The sequence below is a fragment of the Odocoileus virginianus genome, chromosome 23, assembly GCF_023699985.2.
Source record: "Odocoileus virginianus isolate 20LAN1187 ecotype Illinois chromosome 23, Ovbor_1.2, whole genome shotgun sequence".
NCBI classification, from domain to species: domain Eukaryota; kingdom Metazoa; phylum Chordata; class Mammalia; order Artiodactyla; family Cervidae; genus Odocoileus; species Odocoileus virginianus.
Window position 1 is genome coordinate 34,399,795 of NC_069696.1, and position 20,572 is coordinate 34,420,366.

A 20,572-nucleotide genomic window follows, 5' to 3' on the forward strand; every position below is an offset into this window, starting at 1 on the left:
ACTTAAACCACGAGGAACTGGTTGATGATTCTTCTACTGTCATTATTATGCATTACAAAAGCAAAAATGATGTTGGCACACATTTCAAATTTAGGTTTTAACAGCACCTGAGTGATATACCCTTCTTTTTTAAATCTTTTATAGTCTAGAAATTTAGAATTAATCCTTAAATAGTAAGAAATCTAGACCAACACAATCTAATACAGAATCAATTACATTCAGGACACTCTGAATGCAGATAGTTCTTTCATAATACAGTTTTACAGTTAAAATGTTTAATATGATAAACATATAATCATTAATGTTTAATATGACACTGTTTAATATGATAATCTCTCAGATCTGACATTGTCTTGTCTTACTTAAATATTTGCCTCATACTTCTATTTTAAAGTTACCCTGTTGCCCACTATCACAACACATAAAAAATGCTACTTTTCCTCTTAATATTTTACAAACTGATAATTTTCATCATTAGCAGTGGATCTCCCCCTGTTCCCAAACTCTAACAAGAATAGGGATCAGATTAGGAAACTCTAACAATAAGGATCAGATTAGGAAACTTAGCATCTTTTTTAAACATGTGCTTTCTTCTCCCTGCATACGTGCCCACTATTCAATTTGTGAATGATACCTCTGTTACATATTACAGCATCTGCCCCTCCAAGCATTTACCTTAGTCTTTCACGACCTTGCCTTGAACAATCAGAAATGTCAATAGCCAGAGTTTAAAGAAAAGTGATTACCATCCTAAGACCCAAAACTGGAAAAATGGTCTTGTCATTATGGCTTAACAGTAATATGGCTATAACATAGGGACCCCGCCTTTTCCTTTATTAACAATGTGACCTGACCACACTTTTTAAAGTCTAGACTAGTTTTCCATATGTTTTACATATTTTATTCTGACATCATATCTTTAAAAAAACAAAGAGATGAAAACACTTGCACTTATCAATGCCATTTTCTTTAGATGTGGTTTGACTTCTTCCTTCAGGCTCTTTGTCATCAAGAAGCAAGGTCTGATTTCAATACTGCCCATCTGCTATGAAAATATCAGAAGGGGTCATGTTCAAAGCAATACTCCAGTTGGGCTTGTTCACTGATTAGATTAGCTGCATAATTTCTTCTAGAACATTTGTAACAGACACGAAACATACAGGATTTCAGTTTGGGTTTTTTTTCCCCCCCAGGTCTGATTTCTGCTTCTCATTCATATTTTCTTTTCTTTGTATATATTGCACAATATTTTATTATTAAAAAAGGTTTTATGTCTCAGGCAAAAAGTTCTTCTCCTTTACTTGGGAGGTGTTAATGTGTATTATTTTCTAAAAGAGGTACATGGTTGTCCGTGTGGCCATCTTCAAAGGGAACCTAGGGAGGAACAAAAAGACCAAAGTATGAGTTTTTTTTCTTACACTATTTCCTCTAAACATAATGCTTTATTTTGGGCAATTTCTTTCAGGCACCAAGAGCTAATATTTAGATTTAACAATAATACTATGACTTAGGATGGACATCACTGTATCACTTACAGAACTGACAGGTTTGTAGGCTCCAAGTCTGAAACGACAGTAAATTATTTCAACTATAAATTTGCCAATTCCATGTAACATGCCTGTAACAACAAAACATTTTTAATTAAATTATGCTTTTAATGAAATTTCTTCCTATGTTATTTACTTCCTAAATTTGTGAGTCAGAATAAAAAACTCAACTAATTACAATGGAACAAGTTAAGGAAGGAAACAGTTTGCTTTACTGACATCCACAGTTAAAAATATCAAGACAATTGGATTTTAAAATAAGTGAACTTATTTTCAAAATCAGAAGGCCACATAATTCACGACCTTGACAAAGCAATCTTTTCAAAGGTGCTTAATATATCTTACACTACCACAAATTTAAATGACTCTGTTATAAACAAAGAAGTAACCAAAACTTTCATAAGAAAGCTACTCATTCATTTAAAAAATATAATTCCAAATATAGACTCCATGTAATACTAAACAGAAGTTAGCATAAAAAAGGAACTATTTAGGTTGGTACAAAAGTAACTGCAGTTTCAGACTGAATTTTAAATCATTATAACCAGGCTCAAATACATCTTTTTTCAATCAAAATAGGAACAATTACAACCAACACATTGTTGCCGATGAGAAATAAGTTTGCTTATTTCTGTAGCATAAAAATCTGTGCTTCGGGATTCATTGACGTCTTGGAAAGTATCTTCTGCCTCCTGCTGGTTTTGGAAGCATTTGCCCTGTAAGAAGTGGTTAAGATGCTTGAAGAAGTTGTTGTAGAGAAGAATTGGGCCCATTTTGTTGACCAGTGTCAGCTGGAGGTGATGTAGCTTTCGGTGCTTCTCATTGATTTGCTGAGCATACTTCTCAGATGTAATGATTTCGCCTACAGAGGATTAGACGGGCGGCAGACCACCAGTGACCATGCCCCTTTTCCTGGTGCAAGTTTAGCTTTGGGAAATGCTTTGGAGCTTCTGAGTTGGTCATCTCTGGATGTCATATACAGCCCACTTTTTGTTGCACATCACAATCCGATTGAGAAATGGCTTGTTGCACAGAAAAAAAGACACTTCAAAATGAATTTTTTGATTTTCAGTCAGCTCACAGGCAGCCACTTAAATCAAGCTTTTTCACCTTTCCAAATGGGTTCAAATGCCAAATGAGCAGAAAATGGCTGACGCTGAGTTCCTCTGCAACTTCTGCAGTTCTAAGAGGATCAGCTTCAATGGCGGCTCTCAATGGAAGCTGTCAACTTCCAATGGCCGGCCATGACACTCCTCATCTTCAAGATCTTGTCTCCTTTGCAAAACTTCTTGGAGCATCACTGCACTGTATGTTCATTAGCAGTTTCTAGGCCAAGTGCACTGTTGATGTTGCAGGTTGTCTTGGCTGCTTTACAACCCATTTTGAACTCAAGAAAATCGCTTAAATTTGCTTTTTGTCTAACATCATTTCCATAGTCTAAAATATATATAAAATAAACAGCAAGTAATAAGTCATTAGCCAAAAACATAAAGCAAGAAATGCACATTAAAATGATGTATACATAAGCACATTTATTTAGAATGTATTCTAATATCAAATGGTAAATTTCAATAATGCAAAAACCTCAGCTACTTTTGCACCAATCTAGTATTTCCTTTATCCTTTTTATTTTTCTTTCTATATTTAACACTCAAATTTTCACAATTACAATTCTGCAAAAGGGAATGGTACCCATTCCAGTATTTCTGCCTAGAGAATTCCATGGACAGAGGAACCTGGCAGGCTACAGTCCACGGGGTCTCAAAGAGTCGGACATGACTGAGTGACTAACACTTTAAACTTTCACAATATAGCACTTCTTTTTTCTTTCAAGTTATCTTTGAGAAAATCCCATAACCTTAAAGCAAAATGATCAGAACTCATAAAATATTATTAACTAAAATTTGGCTGCACGTATTTCATAGTGCAATGTATCATAAAATACAATTTTATATTCTGTACTACTAAAAATACCTTAATTGAAAAAGAAAATTTATGTTCAAACTATCTACTGTTTCCAGGCATTTTCTCATCTAATCCTACAACACACTTGCAAGTTAGATATTATTATTCCCATTTTTATAGAGACAAAATTTTAGAAAATGTAGGTGACTAACACATGGCTACCACCGTGTAAATGACACAATCTGGGTTCAATTCTAGGCTCTCTCTAGCACACTGTGTGTGTAGTCCCTTCAGTTGTGCCTGACTCTTTGCGACCCTATGTGCTATAGCCCACCAAGCTCCTCTGTTCATGGGAGTCTCCAGACAAGAATAATGGAGTAAGTTGTCATTTCCTCCTTGACGTGATCTTCCTGACCCAGGGAACGTACCCACATCTCTCTTGTCTCCTGCCTTGGCAGGCAGGTTCTTTACCTCTAGTGCCACCTGGGAAGCCCAACCACACTAAGTAATCTCCCTTAAGTCACTGAATGCAGTGAACTTAAGTTTAACACTTAATCAATACAATCTTTGACATTTGAAATTAAATCTTAAAGAAAAAGTTCTTTAAATATCAAAACATGAAAATGTATATATTTTTTGCCCCTTTGGAGCAAAAGTATCTTGATTGAGTGTGAGCAATACTTTTAGAAATTAGACAAAAAAAACAGGAATGAATCTTAACCTGTTGTTGAAAAGATTCCTCCAACAATACCACAAAGTCTTACAAAAAACTGCCAGAAAGGCATATGCTCCTCGGTAACTGTCACCATAAGAGAGCTGAGATCATATTTCATAAAAATCCCAGAGACTCCATGGCTGCCCGCAGCATGGTTAATAACACGTTCCTAAAGGAAGGCAAAAGGAAGGGAAAAAAGAGGAGGAAGACACAACAGGATTCATGTCATTAGGCTATTTGCATACAGTCAACAGGAAGCCCTCCAGCCCTCCTGAACAAGAAATGACATCCAAATCTCTTCATGAATTGTGCTACTAGATCAAGTTCTCTATTCTGTATTCTTTGTATGGCTGGTTTTTGAAGCAATCAAAAGAACTGAATCATTCTTTCCTATTTTCTCAAAAAAATCACTTTACATACAAAGTCTCTACTAACCCAAGACTTAAAAACTATATGGTACATTCTTCAATGGCCAAATCATTGAAAACCATCGCATTGCCCAAGAAATTCACTTGGGTTTTTCTGTCGCATCATAAGGAAAAACCCAAATGAACTTTTTAGCCAACCCAATACATTCCTATTTTAACATACTTTTTTGTAATATTTCTTTGCTAAGAATTTACAAAATAATTATACTTACTTCCTGTCATCTGAAAAAATTTAAAAACAATTTCACTTTCTGTTGTTCATTTTAAACTATATGAGATATAGTACAGGAAGAAAGAATGTATTAATTTGAAAGACTGACTACTGGTTCAGTTTTTAAATGAAATTTTTTTCTTGAAAGGACTGTAACTAAATTTACAAACCTACCACAGTGTGCACACTGAGTGAGAAAATAATGTTTTGTTTCATCCTGTTTATACTTCAAAAATCAAACTTGCAAACTTCTAATAAATTTCTACCATAGCATTCCAAGGGACTCTCAAGAGTCTTCTACAACACCACAGTTCAAAAGCAGTCAATCCTAAAGGAAATCAATACTGAATATTCATTGGAAGGACTGATGCTGAAGCTGAAGCTCCAATACTTTGGCAACCTGATGTACAGAGCTAACTCATCAAAAAAGACCCTAATGCTGTGAAAGACTGAATGCAGAACAGGACGACAGAGGACCAAATCAATGGACATGAGTTTGAGCAGCCTCCAGGAGACAGTGAAGGACAGGGAGGCCCGGCCTGCTGCAGACCATGGGGTGGCAAAGAGTCAGACACAACTGAGTAACTGAACAACAACATCATAGCATGAAACAACTATGATAACCAGAGCTTTGTTATGACTTTTGTGTCAAGCCTTACCTGTTTCTACTACACTGTAACTAAACTACAAGCTTCAGGAAGACAAATAACAAGGAAAATTATAGCAACTCACGTGGGCACTACAAAATCTCTTTGCCTGTTAGCACAACAGAACTATTGTTGTAAGCTTACTCCTTACAAGCTTCCTTATAAGCCATTGATCAAGTTTCCAATTTAAAATGACTTCATCTTGAGAGTTCTGGTAAGTTAAATATAATGCCAAAATAATTAATACACTGTCGCCATCTATATGAGTGGATGTTGTTTCAGGGATCACGGTGTCTACATAACAAAAGACTCATAACGGTTCACTTTTGGTTCAGGACCAATGAAGGTCAGTGCTGACCTTATCATCTATCCATTCTGCCAACTTCAGTTACTTTTTCTGACAGTGAAACACAACTATTGTAGTTATCCTATCAGTACAAACACACCCCGCAAAGGCCAAATGCTCTGGGATTCTATTTGTTTTTCTTTTTGATTTACTTTTATTATTAAAAAAAAATATCCTGGAGATAATTTCATATCAGTAAACAGGTACATTCTCTCTCTCTTTTTAAGGCTGCATGCTCCCCCATGTATGGATGCCATGTGGGTTGTTTCTAGTCTCTGCAATTACAAATAACACAACTAATAGCCTCATATACATATCACTTCTATTCTCTTGTATCTTTGGATTCAATTTATAGAAGTAGGATTGCTGTGTCAAAGGGTAAACGCATACATCATTTTCCAGATATTGTCTAACTCCCTTCCCAGCTATTATGCCACTTTACACTTTCTTAGCAATGTATATCACTCATTTTCCCCAAAGCCTTGTCACTGTGTAGAATGCCTGATCTTCCAGTGTTGCCAACCTTAGTAAGAAATGGCATCTCCCCAGCCATACAGAAAAGCAAGCACAATATATACTTATAAACACTTTAGCTAGTTTCTATGTGTATACACACACAGTTTTATATATATATATATACATATATACACACACACACACTTGATTTTTCTCTTCTGAACCATTTGAAAAGTTATAAACACATGACACTACATCCATAAAAACTTCAGTACTTAGATTCCTAAGAATAAAGAAAATTCTACAGTTATTGAGAGCATAATCAACACAAGTCATAAGATTATCAAAGGAAAATCTCATATGCAGGAAAGTAAATTTTTAAAAGCACTTAAATTTTGGAATTTTTCTGGATACTATTATTTGAATATTTATCATATTTGAATATAATAAGTAAATATAACATATAAAAATAAACAAAAGAAGAAAAAAGAGAAGGAAAGAAAGAAAATATGGTCCCAGAGTAGATGAGAAATCTGTTAAACTGTCTGATTCTAAAACTCTGCTCCTCACTGTCAATATTTATAAAGCCACTCTACCCTAAGGTTACAGAATGTTTTTCCTCTCAATTATTAATAGATGAATACAAAGCCTTAACTTAAGAAGGAAAACCCTCTAAACCTGCTATGTAAGTCACAATAACCATGCATGCCGCAGGGTAGGTGCATTAATTAAAAAATGGTGAAATTAGAAAATCTGTTGGCAGATAAAAACCTGCTTATACCAATACATAGGAAAACATTAAAAATTAAGATATTAAGAGTAAAATAACTAATATCATCATAGTTTAAGTTTTTTATTAATTGACAGAAAACATTCTAGATTTTTAAAATCTACTTCTTTTCTTCTTCTAAAACATATATTTAGTACCCATTTCTGATATTTTATTTGCTTAAAATAAAAGGTCAATCAATGCATTCCAAATATTAAATGAGGGAGGACATTACCTGATACTTCAACCTAATTTTGTAGCAGAACTATAAATGCTTTAAAAAATTCATTTTAAACCTATAATGGAAAATAATTTCAAAAATAATATATGTGTTAAAAAAAAATAATTTTACTTTTTGAAATTTAATGCTTTTGAACTTTATTGACATTTTTTTTTAAATTTGAAATTTAATGTTTATCTTTTTGTCAGTTTTTCTAAATGTCCTATGAACATCAAATAACAATGTACATGATACAAACTTTTAAATATATGTGTGTAGGATACAAGATTTAAAAAATCATTTTACCAGTTGGATTCAACTTACCCTTTCTGTCACGGCAAACTGATGGGTGTCTGCTGAAATTTTATATGTATGTAATTTTGTTGGCACAATTGTAATAAAATATTGAAACATCTGGTTGTCTAGAATAAAAACAAAATGTAGTTTTTTCCATCAATCCAGTAGCAATGAAACTGCTTCCAAATATATCATTTGTCTATTAAACACATCTAATCTGAGATTTAATGCTATTTATAACAATGTTTAACAAAAAACTATTATAAAAGAATCAATGAAAGCAATAATTCACACTTGATAAAACAAGTAAGTTCTCAGTAAGCATAAAAGTCACACACACATATCTATTAGAAGATGTCAAAAAAATAGATGAGCTAGTGACCTCGTTAGATATCCTTTACAGTCATTTGCCTTTTATAAAATATGGAAAATAAACAAGCAGTTCCTTATAGTACAGAAACTAATAAAAATAGTTATAATAGTATATAACCACCATAAGATACATTTTCAGTTTCTACTAATATCTTAAGATAGTCGGACATGACTGAGTGACTATGTACCACTCAGCCAAATGAATCAAAATGTAGTCTTTGGATAAATACAAAGAATCAATACCATAGCAGGAAAAAAAAAAAAAACTACTCAATGATGGCCTGGGGTCACTATGTAATTAAAGGGATTATAATTACATAGTCATTAGGCTTTTCTAGGTTTAATATGTCAGAAAAAGCATTATATTACTAATTATTGATTTCAAACAATTCACATAATAAAAAGCATATTAATTCTCTAGGTCTTATACTCTAGAAAATGTAGAACTAGATATATTTATTTATAATTTCAGTTAGGTAAGTGATAGGGCCTCATTATGTTTGTGACATACTTCACGTCATATGGTAATAATTGTCTATGAAAATTGTGTACATGAATAAAACATTTTAATCACCCCCCCAAAGTTCCTTTGAATCCCTTTCAGTCCATTCTCTCCATATCTGGCCTAGCCCAACCACTAATCTATCTTCAAAACACACCAGTTTTGCCGATTCCAGAATTTCATATGAATGCAAGTATATGTATATACTTTGGTGTGTCTTGCTTCTTTTGCTCAGCATGAATAAATTTTTATTTCCATCAATTCAATTTTTCAGTCTCTTATCACAGCATAATTCAGAATAGAAGAGAGAAAGGTAAAACTATAGATAGAAGGGAGAAGTAAGAGTAATGGTCTGTTTAACACTACATTAGAGAAGTTTCCAACAAAATAAACCAAAGCCTGTTTCAACCTCACCACTTCTTAGTTCATCTAATGCTTGTACCACTATCATTTTCAAAAACACGAACAGTTTTTGGCCAGTTCTTCTATAATCAATTTCAATTTAAATCCTAAATATTATCACAGATAATATTAGAGCAAGAGGGTGTCAACTTTGTCTACCACCAATAACTGGCTTGTCAGCTGAGCTTTCATCCTTTGAGTTGTTCAAGTAACCGCTCAATCTGTGCTTATTTTTTTTAGATGTTTTATAACTCTATTATATGATAAACAGAAACAGTAATGTGAAAATGACAGAAGGTGTTCAAGTGTTAAGTATTTATGAAAAAAGATAAAATTGAGAGTGGTGAGATTACAACCAATGCTGTACACATGTGTGGGAAAATTAAGACTTGAAGGAAAAAAGGAGAGACAAATGAAATCTCATACCATGAGGAGTGAAGTATCAATGCAATGAATAATAACACATGAGGGTCAAAGAAACGCCAGAGCTTTTTAAGATACGGATTATTTGTCTAATATATAAGACTGCTAGATAACTTAATGACCAGGCAAGGCAGAAAATGCTGTTGCAAGATTTGCTGTCCAAATCTGCACAGCATTAAAGATGTCACTGCTAAGTAAACCCTTGAAAACTCCTATATCAGAGGGAGCAGTTACCTGATCCCACCAAATCTGTGATGCTTAATTTTTTTTTTTTTTTAAAAAGAGGCCCAACAGAATATATATTAGGCAGGAGAAGAGCATACATGCTTCAAAGATTTGAAAACCTGCTGACATTTATCTCATGGCATTTTACAAAGTAACTCTAAACACCTTAGTCTCCCTGAACTTAGGAACAAGTGAACTTCAAAAGTCTTTTGAAAAGTAATCTGTTAATCTTTAAATCTACTTCTTTATAAAAATTTATAGTTCATTTTAGGATCCTGAAACAAAGTATTAACCAACATGTTTCAAATGTGCACCTCAGGTAATATTTAATGTATTTCTCTGTGGAATGAACATATACTTAACATGAGGTTACACAGAATAAAGCTTATAACTCTCAGAATGTTTCTACTCACATGTGTCAAGTTTTCTTAAGTGAAACATTCCCAAACAGAAACATAAAATACTCATGAAAGTGAAAATTATAAATAAAGCATCTTTAATATATCTGATTACAACACTGTGCTAACAGAGTAAAATACTGTACATTAATAAATCTATTTGAATTAAAAAAAATAAAATCCTTAATTAGTTTTGCAGAGGCTAGACTTCTTTTGCAAAAGGAAAGCATAGGAAGCTTTAGAAGTCCTCAAGGTGTGTCATACAATATGAGTATTTAAGGAGAAAAGCAACCAAAAATCTTCAGGAAATATGAGAACTGATAACGTGCTACAAAATTTAAGAAAATAATCCATTCATATTTGGTTAAGCTGAAATTTTAAATGGAACAGATGGTTAAAACAGTTATAAAAAATATCTGAACTACTTCTGTATTAACAACAAACCATTCTAGAAAAACTCCAGGTTTCTGATGTTTGTAAACCTCTCCAGAGATGTTTCTGATATGGTAAGTATAGCATGCATTTTAGAACTCTGAATCTATAAAGAAATTCTTCTTATAATATTCAAATTTTCTTTTATTATTTCTTTGTTGAATATGGAAAAGCAATTATACCCTCTTATATTAACCTTTCATACATTTAGAGAGCTTTTAAATTCTACTCCTTGTCCTGCTTACTTTTGACTAATTCCTTATTCTGTTTCACAGTACATTTTTTAACATTCAAATTCATCCACTACTAGGACATTCTCTCCACAAAACATTGTCACTTAATGATTATCAACCATTTAAACCACTTAAAAGATTTGTTTATCTATTACAAGGGGGTTAGGAAAAGAATTAATTAAAATGTTTTATCAAAGTTACAAGAACAATTTGCATACATGCAAATTCCAACAGTAATTTTTAAATACTTACGATCTAATGCAATTTTTTCAGTTCCATCTAAAGGATTAATAATTCCTGGAACAAGTTCTCCAAAAGATAAATGATCTATTCTGTGAGAAAAGTTGTAAGCTAAGAAGCAAAAAAATGAAACTATTAAATAGAGACATTAAATTATTTAAAACTACATGTTACAGACTAGTTCACATTCTTATCTATCTATTCTCAAATGAAAGTATCTAAAATTTAGTGGTATGAAAACACTATTTAAAACCACATTGTTTTGAGAAAAATGTATATGAATACATAGGAGTGCTATATCACAAATTTCATAACTATATACAAATTAACATCTAAGAAATAATACATCTAATTCTGTTAACAAAAAACACAATTCTTTTCTAGTCCAAATCATCATATAGAAACAGGATTGTGTTGTTAGAAGAACTGGGGTGATATCCATGAAACTGATCACATATATTTTTAATACACATCACTGCTAAATGTGACCAAATTTGTTTTTTATGGAATTTATTACTTGTTTTTATTCTCCAGCAGAGACTTTAAAAACTAAATTTTATGATAACCATTACATGAAACTAACTTGAATACTTTATATCTGTGTGTAAATGTCCCTATTTAAATTTACATATGGAAACTTCAAATATATTCTCATTATCTGTAAAAATTAACAGAAATGTGTACTGAGTGAAATAAAGGACACTAAGGCTCTTCCCCTAACTTCAGCAACTTCTGAGCTATGACTAAATAGAATTATAGATAACTTAAAGACAAGAGAAAATGGATTAGTCATTAAGTGCAATCATTTATTTTCTCCTGTAGATTTCTTCTTTCAGAGCAGCCCACTTTCAAAGCCCCACCTCGCACCTGCACTAAAAATTTAAAAACAAACTTTTCCCGAGGATATCTTCCCAGAAAGAAATTTCAGAAACTGCTTACAGTCATGGTTGACAAGTGCTGCCAAGTGTGCATGACCTCGGGGATGTGGAATTGCCCTGAGAGGAAGGAAAAAAGATTAAAGTAATAACATTTAAATACATAACAAATTAAAATCAGAAAGGGGATCTTTCCTAAGCTATATGATTTTCTTAGAATTAAATAATATAACATACTTGACCTATGATTTAAGGAGTTAAATCTATTCATCTCGATGCAATAAACTGGGGGTTAGCAAACATTTTCTGTAAAGGTGTTGTTATTTTTTAGTTTCTAAGTCATGTCCAACTCTTCTGTGACCCCACGGACTGCAGCCTGCCCATGGGATTTTCCAGGCAGAAATACTGGAGTGGGTCGCTATTTCCTTCTCCAGGGGATCTTCCTGACCCAGAGACTGAACCCCTGTCTCTTGCACTGGCAGGTGGATTCATTACCACTGAGCCACCTGGAAAGACCCAGACAGTAAATATTTTAGGTTTTGTGGGCCAAGATGCAAAACTGAAAATATTATGTAGTTACATAATGAGAAGAAAACAAATTTTCACAAACGTACTAATAAATTTCAAATTGTAATAGTAGTAACTGAGTACTTTTTTGGAATCCAGGTATTTTTTTGGGGAGAGAACATTTTGCTTAATTGGGCTTTAGAGTTGGCATTCCTTATTTTCAAAATCCCAGATACGATATGGACAGGATACAAACCAAATGATTTTCCATTTTACCTCTCTTACTGAAGATGTGAATTATCACACAGAAAGATGTGTGATGAAATTAAGAATGACCTTAATGAAATTAAGAACAAAGACCAAAATATAGAGGTTCCTACTATATTTGTCAGTTTCCCTCTTTCAGTTAATTTTGGAATAGGTATTGTTTGTATCCAGAGATGTAAAAAACGCTTCTAAATTTCTTTGAGCCAACAATTATCTGTTGGACTATATGATATGAAGAAATTCTAAGGTTTCCATCTACAGGTTGGGGATGGGGAGAATAGCTCCTGGCTACAGTAACAAAATATGAATGTTAAAAGGAGGATAACAAAAACAAAGCAATGCTTGACCTGATCACTGTAAACACTGAAACAAAGTCTAATGTTTTCTCTGTACATTAAAGAAAATCTCCATCCAGCCACGCTCGCTCCTGTTTTATGATCTTTCCTTCAGCCTAGATGCTATTCTCTCCTTTACATATAAAATGTCAAATCATTCATTAGTGTTCCTTTTCTTCAACAAAGCCTCCACTGATTTGAAGAGCAGACCAGCAACCTTGTTATATAGTTTTTTACCAGCCACAGTTTTCCTTTATAGCTACAATACAACTATAAATAAGTAATTATTAGTGTAATTCACTGTTTAAAGTTCAGATTCTCTCATAGAATGTCAGCATCATAAGGGCAAACCCTTTCTCTGATTTTCACTGTTTCATCTATCGTATGTAGCATGGTACTTCGCATGTAGCAAATACTCAATGTTTTTTACAATGAAGAACTGTTCAGCTCTGAAACTAGCTAGGAGCAGAGAAGTGAGGGGAAAGCAGCAGAGAAAGAGGGAAGAGATAATCAGAGAATCTATTTATTTACTGAGAAATTTACCAAGTGTTTACCATATGACAGTTTCTGTGCTGGGTTCTGTTCATAAAGGCAGGTGATCTGAGATTTTTCTTTAACGTTCACCTAATTTAACTTTATCCCAGACACATTTCTACCTACATCAAAACATTGTCTTGAATTAGGGATTCCATTTTGATGAGAATCACTGAAAGGAAAAACAAAAAACCTAATATCATCCAACAAAATGAACATATTAACAAAATGTCTAAGCAAAAGCTTTGTGGCTACCAACACTTGGCAAGCTGAAGGTTTTAATTCACATTTACCTATACTTTCTATACTTTAACATATGAAAGATAACATGACTATTATCCTTCTGTTTTAAAGTAGAAGTTTTTCAAGTCAGTAGTCTTCTCTATCCTGAGGCTAAAGGCCAAAACAATGTGAAGACATCAAAAATAAACATTTGAAGACTCCTTTAGTTGTTAGTTAGATATTATTCAATTAGCAAAGATTTGACTTTTAACCAAACTGCCAACTTGTCTAAAGTATTTTCAGCAAGTGAAAAGAACATACTTGCCCACAGTTATGTGAAAATTCCCTGCTACTTTATTGACATACAGATGACCACGAATTCTGCAAGCATCTGGAGGCTGTGACGAATCATCTTCCCTGTTACAAGATACATTACAATTACTTACAGCATAGTCAGTAGTTATCATTTACTGGTGAGAAAATTTTAGAGGAAAAAAACTCCTAAAGATCGATTTTTACATAATTTTCTAAATGTCAAAAGCAGAATAGCAGTTTTTTGAAATCTAAACATTTATTTTAAAAAACTACAAAAATGAAAAAAATTATATATGAAAGTGAAAAGTTAGTGAAAGTGTTAGTTGCTCAATTGTGTCTGGCTCTTTGCAACCCCACGGACTGCAGCCCTCAGGCTCCTCTGTGCACGGAATTCTCCAGGAAAGAATACTGGAGTGGGTGGCCATTTTCTTCTCCAGGGGATCTTCCCAACCCAGGGGTCGAACCCAGGTCTCTTGCACTGCAGGTAGATATTACTATCTTAGCCACCAGGAAAGCCCAACTATTGAATATATATTTACACAAACCTAAAATTTCATAGTTCTTCAAATTTAATCAGAGCACTAAAGCTAATGAGAGAAGAAAAATGAAAAGTAAAGAATTGTTAGTCCAACAAAGACACTTTCATCATTTGTTTCTGGTACTTTCAGAGACAGGAAGGGATGGGGAAAAGAATGAGGTAAGGGAAGGGCATGACACTTAACTTCATATACAAAAGAACATTTTCTTCCTAAGCAAATGTAAAACCTCTATATAGTTTTAAATAATCATTTTTATGATAACAGCATTTCCAAATATCAGTTCTTCTAATCTATGAAAGAGACAAAAGTAATATAAAAACATGAAATTCCTAACCAAAGTTTATACATCACCATAATGATAAATGCAATTAATTTGTTTTGAAAACTTAGTACAATTTTATATGAAGGTATACCATACACACATAAAAGAGAAAAATTAAATAAAAATAAGATATTATTATTTATGATAATCCTGATCAGTATCACAGGCCATAAATTCAAGAGTTAAAAAGGCATCATCATACAGAATGATTATATTTTCTCTAAGAACTATGAGATTCAGAGAACTAAACTATTACTCAATCATGTCATGGTAAATCCATAGTAAATAGTCTCATAGTTAAAATATACATCTCACCTTGGTGGAAGTGCTGTTGATGCACTTTTAAAAGCACTTTTAAATATCACATCTTGAAGAGAATGTTCTTCTTGCAATCTACTCTGAATCAGCTGTAGCATCCTAAATACAAATAAGCAAGCAGCAGTTTAAAAACACAGTAAGACACAAAAAGAAAGTCAACAGTATTTGAAAAATAACAATGGCTAGTTGACCTAGCTAAGTCATGTATTTATTATTACAGAAACTTATTCTAAAATAAAGTTCCAAGTATTCTTTGGTCACTTCCTGGAAAGTAGGAAAAGAGAGCTAGTATGGCTAGAGGTCTAAAAGCTGGGGTCCCTAATCCTATCTAATTTCTACCAATAATGAACGTGTGGATCCTGTTTATATGTCATCACTGGTGGAATGAGGGCCACCAAGAAAGACTTTCTGTTCATCTGAATATCTAAATTCATTCTTCATGCACATATGCAGCAATCACAAAATTATTAGCTTTTGTGAGATACTGAATAAAGTGTTATAGATAAAAAGAACAGGACAGATACAGGGTCACATAACAGATTTTGGGGCTTCATTTGTGGCTCAGGTGGTAAAGAATCTTCTGGCAATGCAGGAGACAAAGATTCGATCCCTGGGTCGGGAAGATTCTCTGGAGAAGGGCATGGCAACCCACTCCAATATTCTTGCCTGGAGAATCCCATGGACTGAGCAGGCCAGTGGGCTACAGCCCATGGAGTAACAAAGAGTCAGACACGAATGAGCACCTAACAGTGGAAGTGACAAATAGATTCAAGAGATTAGATCTGACAGGCACAGTGCCTGAAGAAATTTGGATGGAGAACATGGTACAGGAAGTGGTGATCAAAACCATTCCTAAGAAAAAGAAATGCAAAAATGCAAAATGGTTGTCTGATGAGGCCTTACAAATAGCTGAGCAAAGAAGAGAAGCGAAAGGCAAAAGAGAAAAGAAAACATATATCCATTTGAATGCATAGTTCGAAGAATACCAAGGAGAGATAGGAAAGCTTTCCTAAGTGATCAATGCAAAGAAATAGAGGAAAACAATAGAATGGGAAAGACTAGAGATGTCTTCAAGAAAATTAGAGATACCAAGGGAACATTTCATGTAAAGATGAGCACAATAAAGGACAGAAATCTAACAGAGGCAGAAGATATTAAGAAGAGGTGGCAAGAACACAAAGAACTATACAAAAAAGATCTTCATGTCCCAGATAACCATGATGGTGTGGTCACTCACCTAGAGCCAGACATCCTGGAGTGCGAAGGCAAGTGGGCCTTAGAAAGCATCACTACGAACAAAGCTAGTGGAGGTGACAGAATTCCAGCTAAGCTATTTCAAATCCTAAAAGATTGCTGTGAAAGTGTTTCACTCAATATGCAAACAAATTTGGAAAACTCAGAAATGGCCACAGGCCTGAAAAGGTCACTTTTCATTTCAATCCCAAAGAAAGGCAATGCAAAAGAATGTTCAAACTACCACACAATTGCACTCATGTAACACACTAGTAAAGTAATGCTCAAAATTCTCCAAGTTTGGTTTCAATAGTACATGTACCGAGAACTTTCAGATGTTCAAGCTGGATTTAGAAAAGGCAGAGGAACCAGAGATTAAATTGCCAACATACACTGGACCACAGAAAAAGCAAGAGAATTTCAGAAGAACATCTGCTTCTGCTTTATTGACTACGCTAAAGCCTTTGACTGTGTGGATCACAACAGACTGTGGAAAATTCTTCAAGAGATGGGTATAACAGACCACCTGACCTGCCACCTGAGAAATCTGTAGGAGGTAAAGAAGCAATAGTTAGCACTGGACATGGAACAATGGACTGGATCAAATTTGAGGAAGGAGTATGTCACGGCTGTATACTGTCACCTGGCTTATTTAACTTACATGCAGAGTACATCATGCGAAATTCTGCTCTAGATGAAGCACAAGCTGGAATCAAGATTGCTGGGAGAAATATCAATAACCTCAGATATGCATATGAAACCACGCTTATGGCAGAAAGCAAAGAGGAACTGAAGATCCTCTTGATGAAAGTGAAAGAGGAGAGTGAAAAAGCTGGCTTAAAACTCAACATTCAGAAAACTAAGATCAAGGCATCCGGTCTCATCACTTCATGGCAAATAGATGGGGAAACAATGGAAACAGTGACAGACTTTCTTTCCTTGGGCTCCAAAATCACTGCAGATGGTGACTGCAACCATGAAATTAGAAGACACTTGCTCCTTGGAAGAAAAGCTATGACCTACCTAGACAGCATATTAAAAAGTAAAGACATTATTTTACTGACAAACATGTTTATTCCAAGCTATGGTTTTTCCAGCAGTCATCTATGGATGTGAAAGTTGGACTATAAAGAAAGCTAAGTACCAAAGAACTGATGCTTTTGAACTGTGGTGTTGGAGAAGACTCTTGAGAGTCCCTTGGACTGCAAGGAGATCCAGCCAGTCCATCCTAAAGGAAATCAGTCCTAATATTCATTGGTAGGACTGATGCTGAAGCTGAAGCTCCAATATTTTGGCCACCTGTTGTAAGGAACTGACTGACTGGAAAGACCATGATGATGGGAAAAGACTGAAGGCAGGAGAAGGGGACAAGGTTGGATGGCATCACTGACTCAAAGGACATGAATCTGAGCGAGCTCCAGGAGTTGGTAATGGACAGGGAAGCAGCCTGGCATGCTTCAGTCCTGCCTGGGCCACAAAGAGTCAGATACAATGAGCAACTGAACTGAAAAGTAGAGATGACTGGGGTATAAATCCACAACATGAGCATCCAATTCTCAGTACAAACCAGGCCACAGTGAAATTTAACATCACCTGGTATCTGCCTTTCCCAAAGTAATCTGAACTTTATTCTATGATATGACCATTCTAAACAAAATATTACATTCTACCTGTAATTTTTAAAAAGAGTATCAGCATATAAGGTATAGGATTATAGAGTTTATTATACATTTGAGAACTCATGCTTAGATTTTCTTTTTAAATATACTTAGCCAAAATAAAAGAGTTGTTTGAAGACATTTTTTTAAACTAAATTCTTACATTTACAACAACTCATGAAATTACTTATTCTGAACAAGACCAAGAATAAAAGTATTACTTCTATTCCTACCATTTTCAGTAATAACTTTGTATCTTTAGATATGATCCTATTTTACCTCCTTTAACTCTACACCTTTATATAACTAACATCCAAAGTCAATTAGAGCTCAACTCAGCTAGTACAAAATTTATAACCCAGAGGGGAAGGAAGGATGAACAGACAAAACAGGATTTTCAGGGCAGCAAAAATACAGATACTATAATGGTGGGTATATGTCATTAGGTATCTGTTAAAACTCAGAATGGACATCTCTAAGAGTGAACTTGGACTCTGGGCAATAAAGATATATTCATACTGGTGCATAAACTGGAAGATATGTACCACTCTGGTGTAGGATACTGATAATGGTGGAGGCCATGCATATGAAGGGACAGGGTATATTTGGGAACTCTATAGTTTTCACTCAAATTTGCTGTGAACCTAAAAATACTCATAGAAAGTTTTTAAACATATATAAACATACATAAATAATTCTGAAAAATATAAACAAGCACCTGAAGAAGCAAATATAAATCAGTATATACTTTACATCCTATCATGATATAATAAACATTTTCTAGAAGGGCAAGTGAGAGGTGAAATACATATGTATCACCCACTGAGGACACTGGTAAAACAGGCCTAGTTAAAATAAAAGGTCATTTTTACACTGTAAAATCAGTAGAAATAAATAGCTGTAATCAGGAAGGCTATGGCCAGAGTTTGAGATTTACTACTTCAGGAAAAAGATTAGTTGGGATCCTAAATATTTAAGAAAGCAGAACAACTGAAAGAAAACTTAAATATCTTTAAGCAAATTCTGTAGGAAAAGAACATTTTGGTATGCACATTATTCAGGTTGTTAGGCCTTAGGCATCTCTAGTCCATTCACAAATATTTGTTTGGAAGCAGAACACAATAATTTAGGAAGCTTCAAGAGGTCAGATTTCATCTTTAGATATATGTATGTACAGAAACTCAAAAACTTACAGAAATTGAAACCTTCATATTTTTGCATGTCATATATTTCCACAGTTCAACTTTTAGCGCTTGGACAGTGGGAAAAGAACTTGATGACAACAAACCGTGTGTGTGTGTGTGTGTGTGTGTGTGTGTGTGTGTGTGTGAAAAGAGCTTGATGACAACAAACCATGTGTGTGTGTGTGTGTGTCTGTGTGTGAAAAGAGCTTGATGACAACAAACTGTGTGTGTGTGTGTGTGTGTGTGTGTGTCTGTGTGTGAAAAGAGCTTGATGACAACAAACCGTGTGTGTGTGTGTGTGTGTATGTGTGTGTGTGTGTGCCTCAAATAGGCCAGTAAATACCTGAGATAATATTCCATGGATGAAGGGATATGAAAAAGTGTACTATGATGGAAAATAGAAAACTGTACACGAACATATTTATAATTTTAATAGTAAAAACACAATCTTGTCTCTCACTTATTACTAGTTTTGAAAACTAAATAAAATTCCAGATGAAAGCAGACTTATAACTTTTAACATTTCTAGAATAAAGTAATACATTTCATTCCTGGACAGCTCTCTACTAAAAGGACTAGAAGCCCAGAGACACCTAATATTAAGTTATTTTGTTCAACTACATTTGTTTCAACTTTCATTTTAAAATCTCTCCAAATGATGAAAGTGGAAATTAAAAGAGAAAGGCATTTGAAATGAACCAATACTTAGGACTAGAAAGAAAGAAGAGGATGAATAAAAAAAATTATTTTTAATAATTTTAAATTGGTTAATGCCTTTTTAAACACAAGACACAGCCTAGAAACCAAAAAGAAAGGACAGAGAGGGATGTAGTAACCATTTACCATAAAAAAGTAATTTCTTTAATATACAAAGAACTCTTTAATGGTAGTAAGAAACCCAATGACCAAGAAAAATGGGCATATGGCATGAACAAGGAGTTTGATACAAAAAAAACAAACGGGGGAAAAAAAATTCAAAGATATACAGTTATTTATAAAGAAATGCTAATTTAAAAGTGCAATACCAGTTTTCACCCATCAAAATGGCAAAAAAAAAATAGTCTGATTATATCCACTGTTGGTGAGGTTAAAGAAACAGTACTCTCACATAGTTGTGGAATATAAATGACACTATTTGGGGAAGATATTTGGCATTATCTATCAAAATTTTTTACCAATCTTACTGAGATATAACTGGCATATAACACTGTATAAGATTAAGGTATAAACATATATACTGTGAAATGATTGCCACAATTAGTTTAATTAACAACCACCACCTCATCATTACAAATGTTTTATTCTTATGTGACAACTTATCAAAACATTATATATTCTCTAAAAGAGAAATTTCATTTCTAGAAATTTTATATACATATATTCACACAAGTACATAAGGAACATATACATATATTCACATGAGAAATTAGATTCAAGAATTTTCACTGAGCATTAGTAACCTGTAAGCAATCTAAATGCCCATCAATAAGTATCC

The 20,572-nt window shown here is 33.8% G+C and overlaps 1 protein-coding gene across 1 annotated transcript in view; it reads right to left on the bottom strand.

The window, feature by feature from the left end:
* Positions 1–878: 878 nt before the first annotated feature.
* The window catches only part of ERGIC2 (ERGIC and golgi 2), a 39,497-nt gene continuing 19,803 nt past the window's right edge, over positions 879–20,572 (bottom strand). Inside the window, exons 7-14 of the mRNA XM_020907512.2 lie at positions 15,000–15,101; positions 13,830–13,925; positions 11,708–11,763; positions 10,781–10,879; positions 7,569–7,666; positions 4,174–4,336; positions 1,536–1,618; positions 879–1,374 (exon numbers count right to left, since the gene is read on the bottom strand). Of these exons, the coding sequence (XP_020763171.2) occupies positions 1,312–1,374; positions 1,536–1,618; positions 4,174–4,336; positions 7,569–7,666; positions 10,781–10,879; positions 11,708–11,763; positions 13,830–13,925; positions 15,000–15,101 (760 nt within the window). The 3' untranslated portion in view covers positions 879–1,311. The remainder of the gene's footprint in view (positions 1,375–1,535; positions 1,619–4,173; positions 4,337–7,568; positions 7,667–10,780; positions 10,880–11,707; positions 11,764–13,829; positions 13,926–14,999; positions 15,102–20,572) is intronic.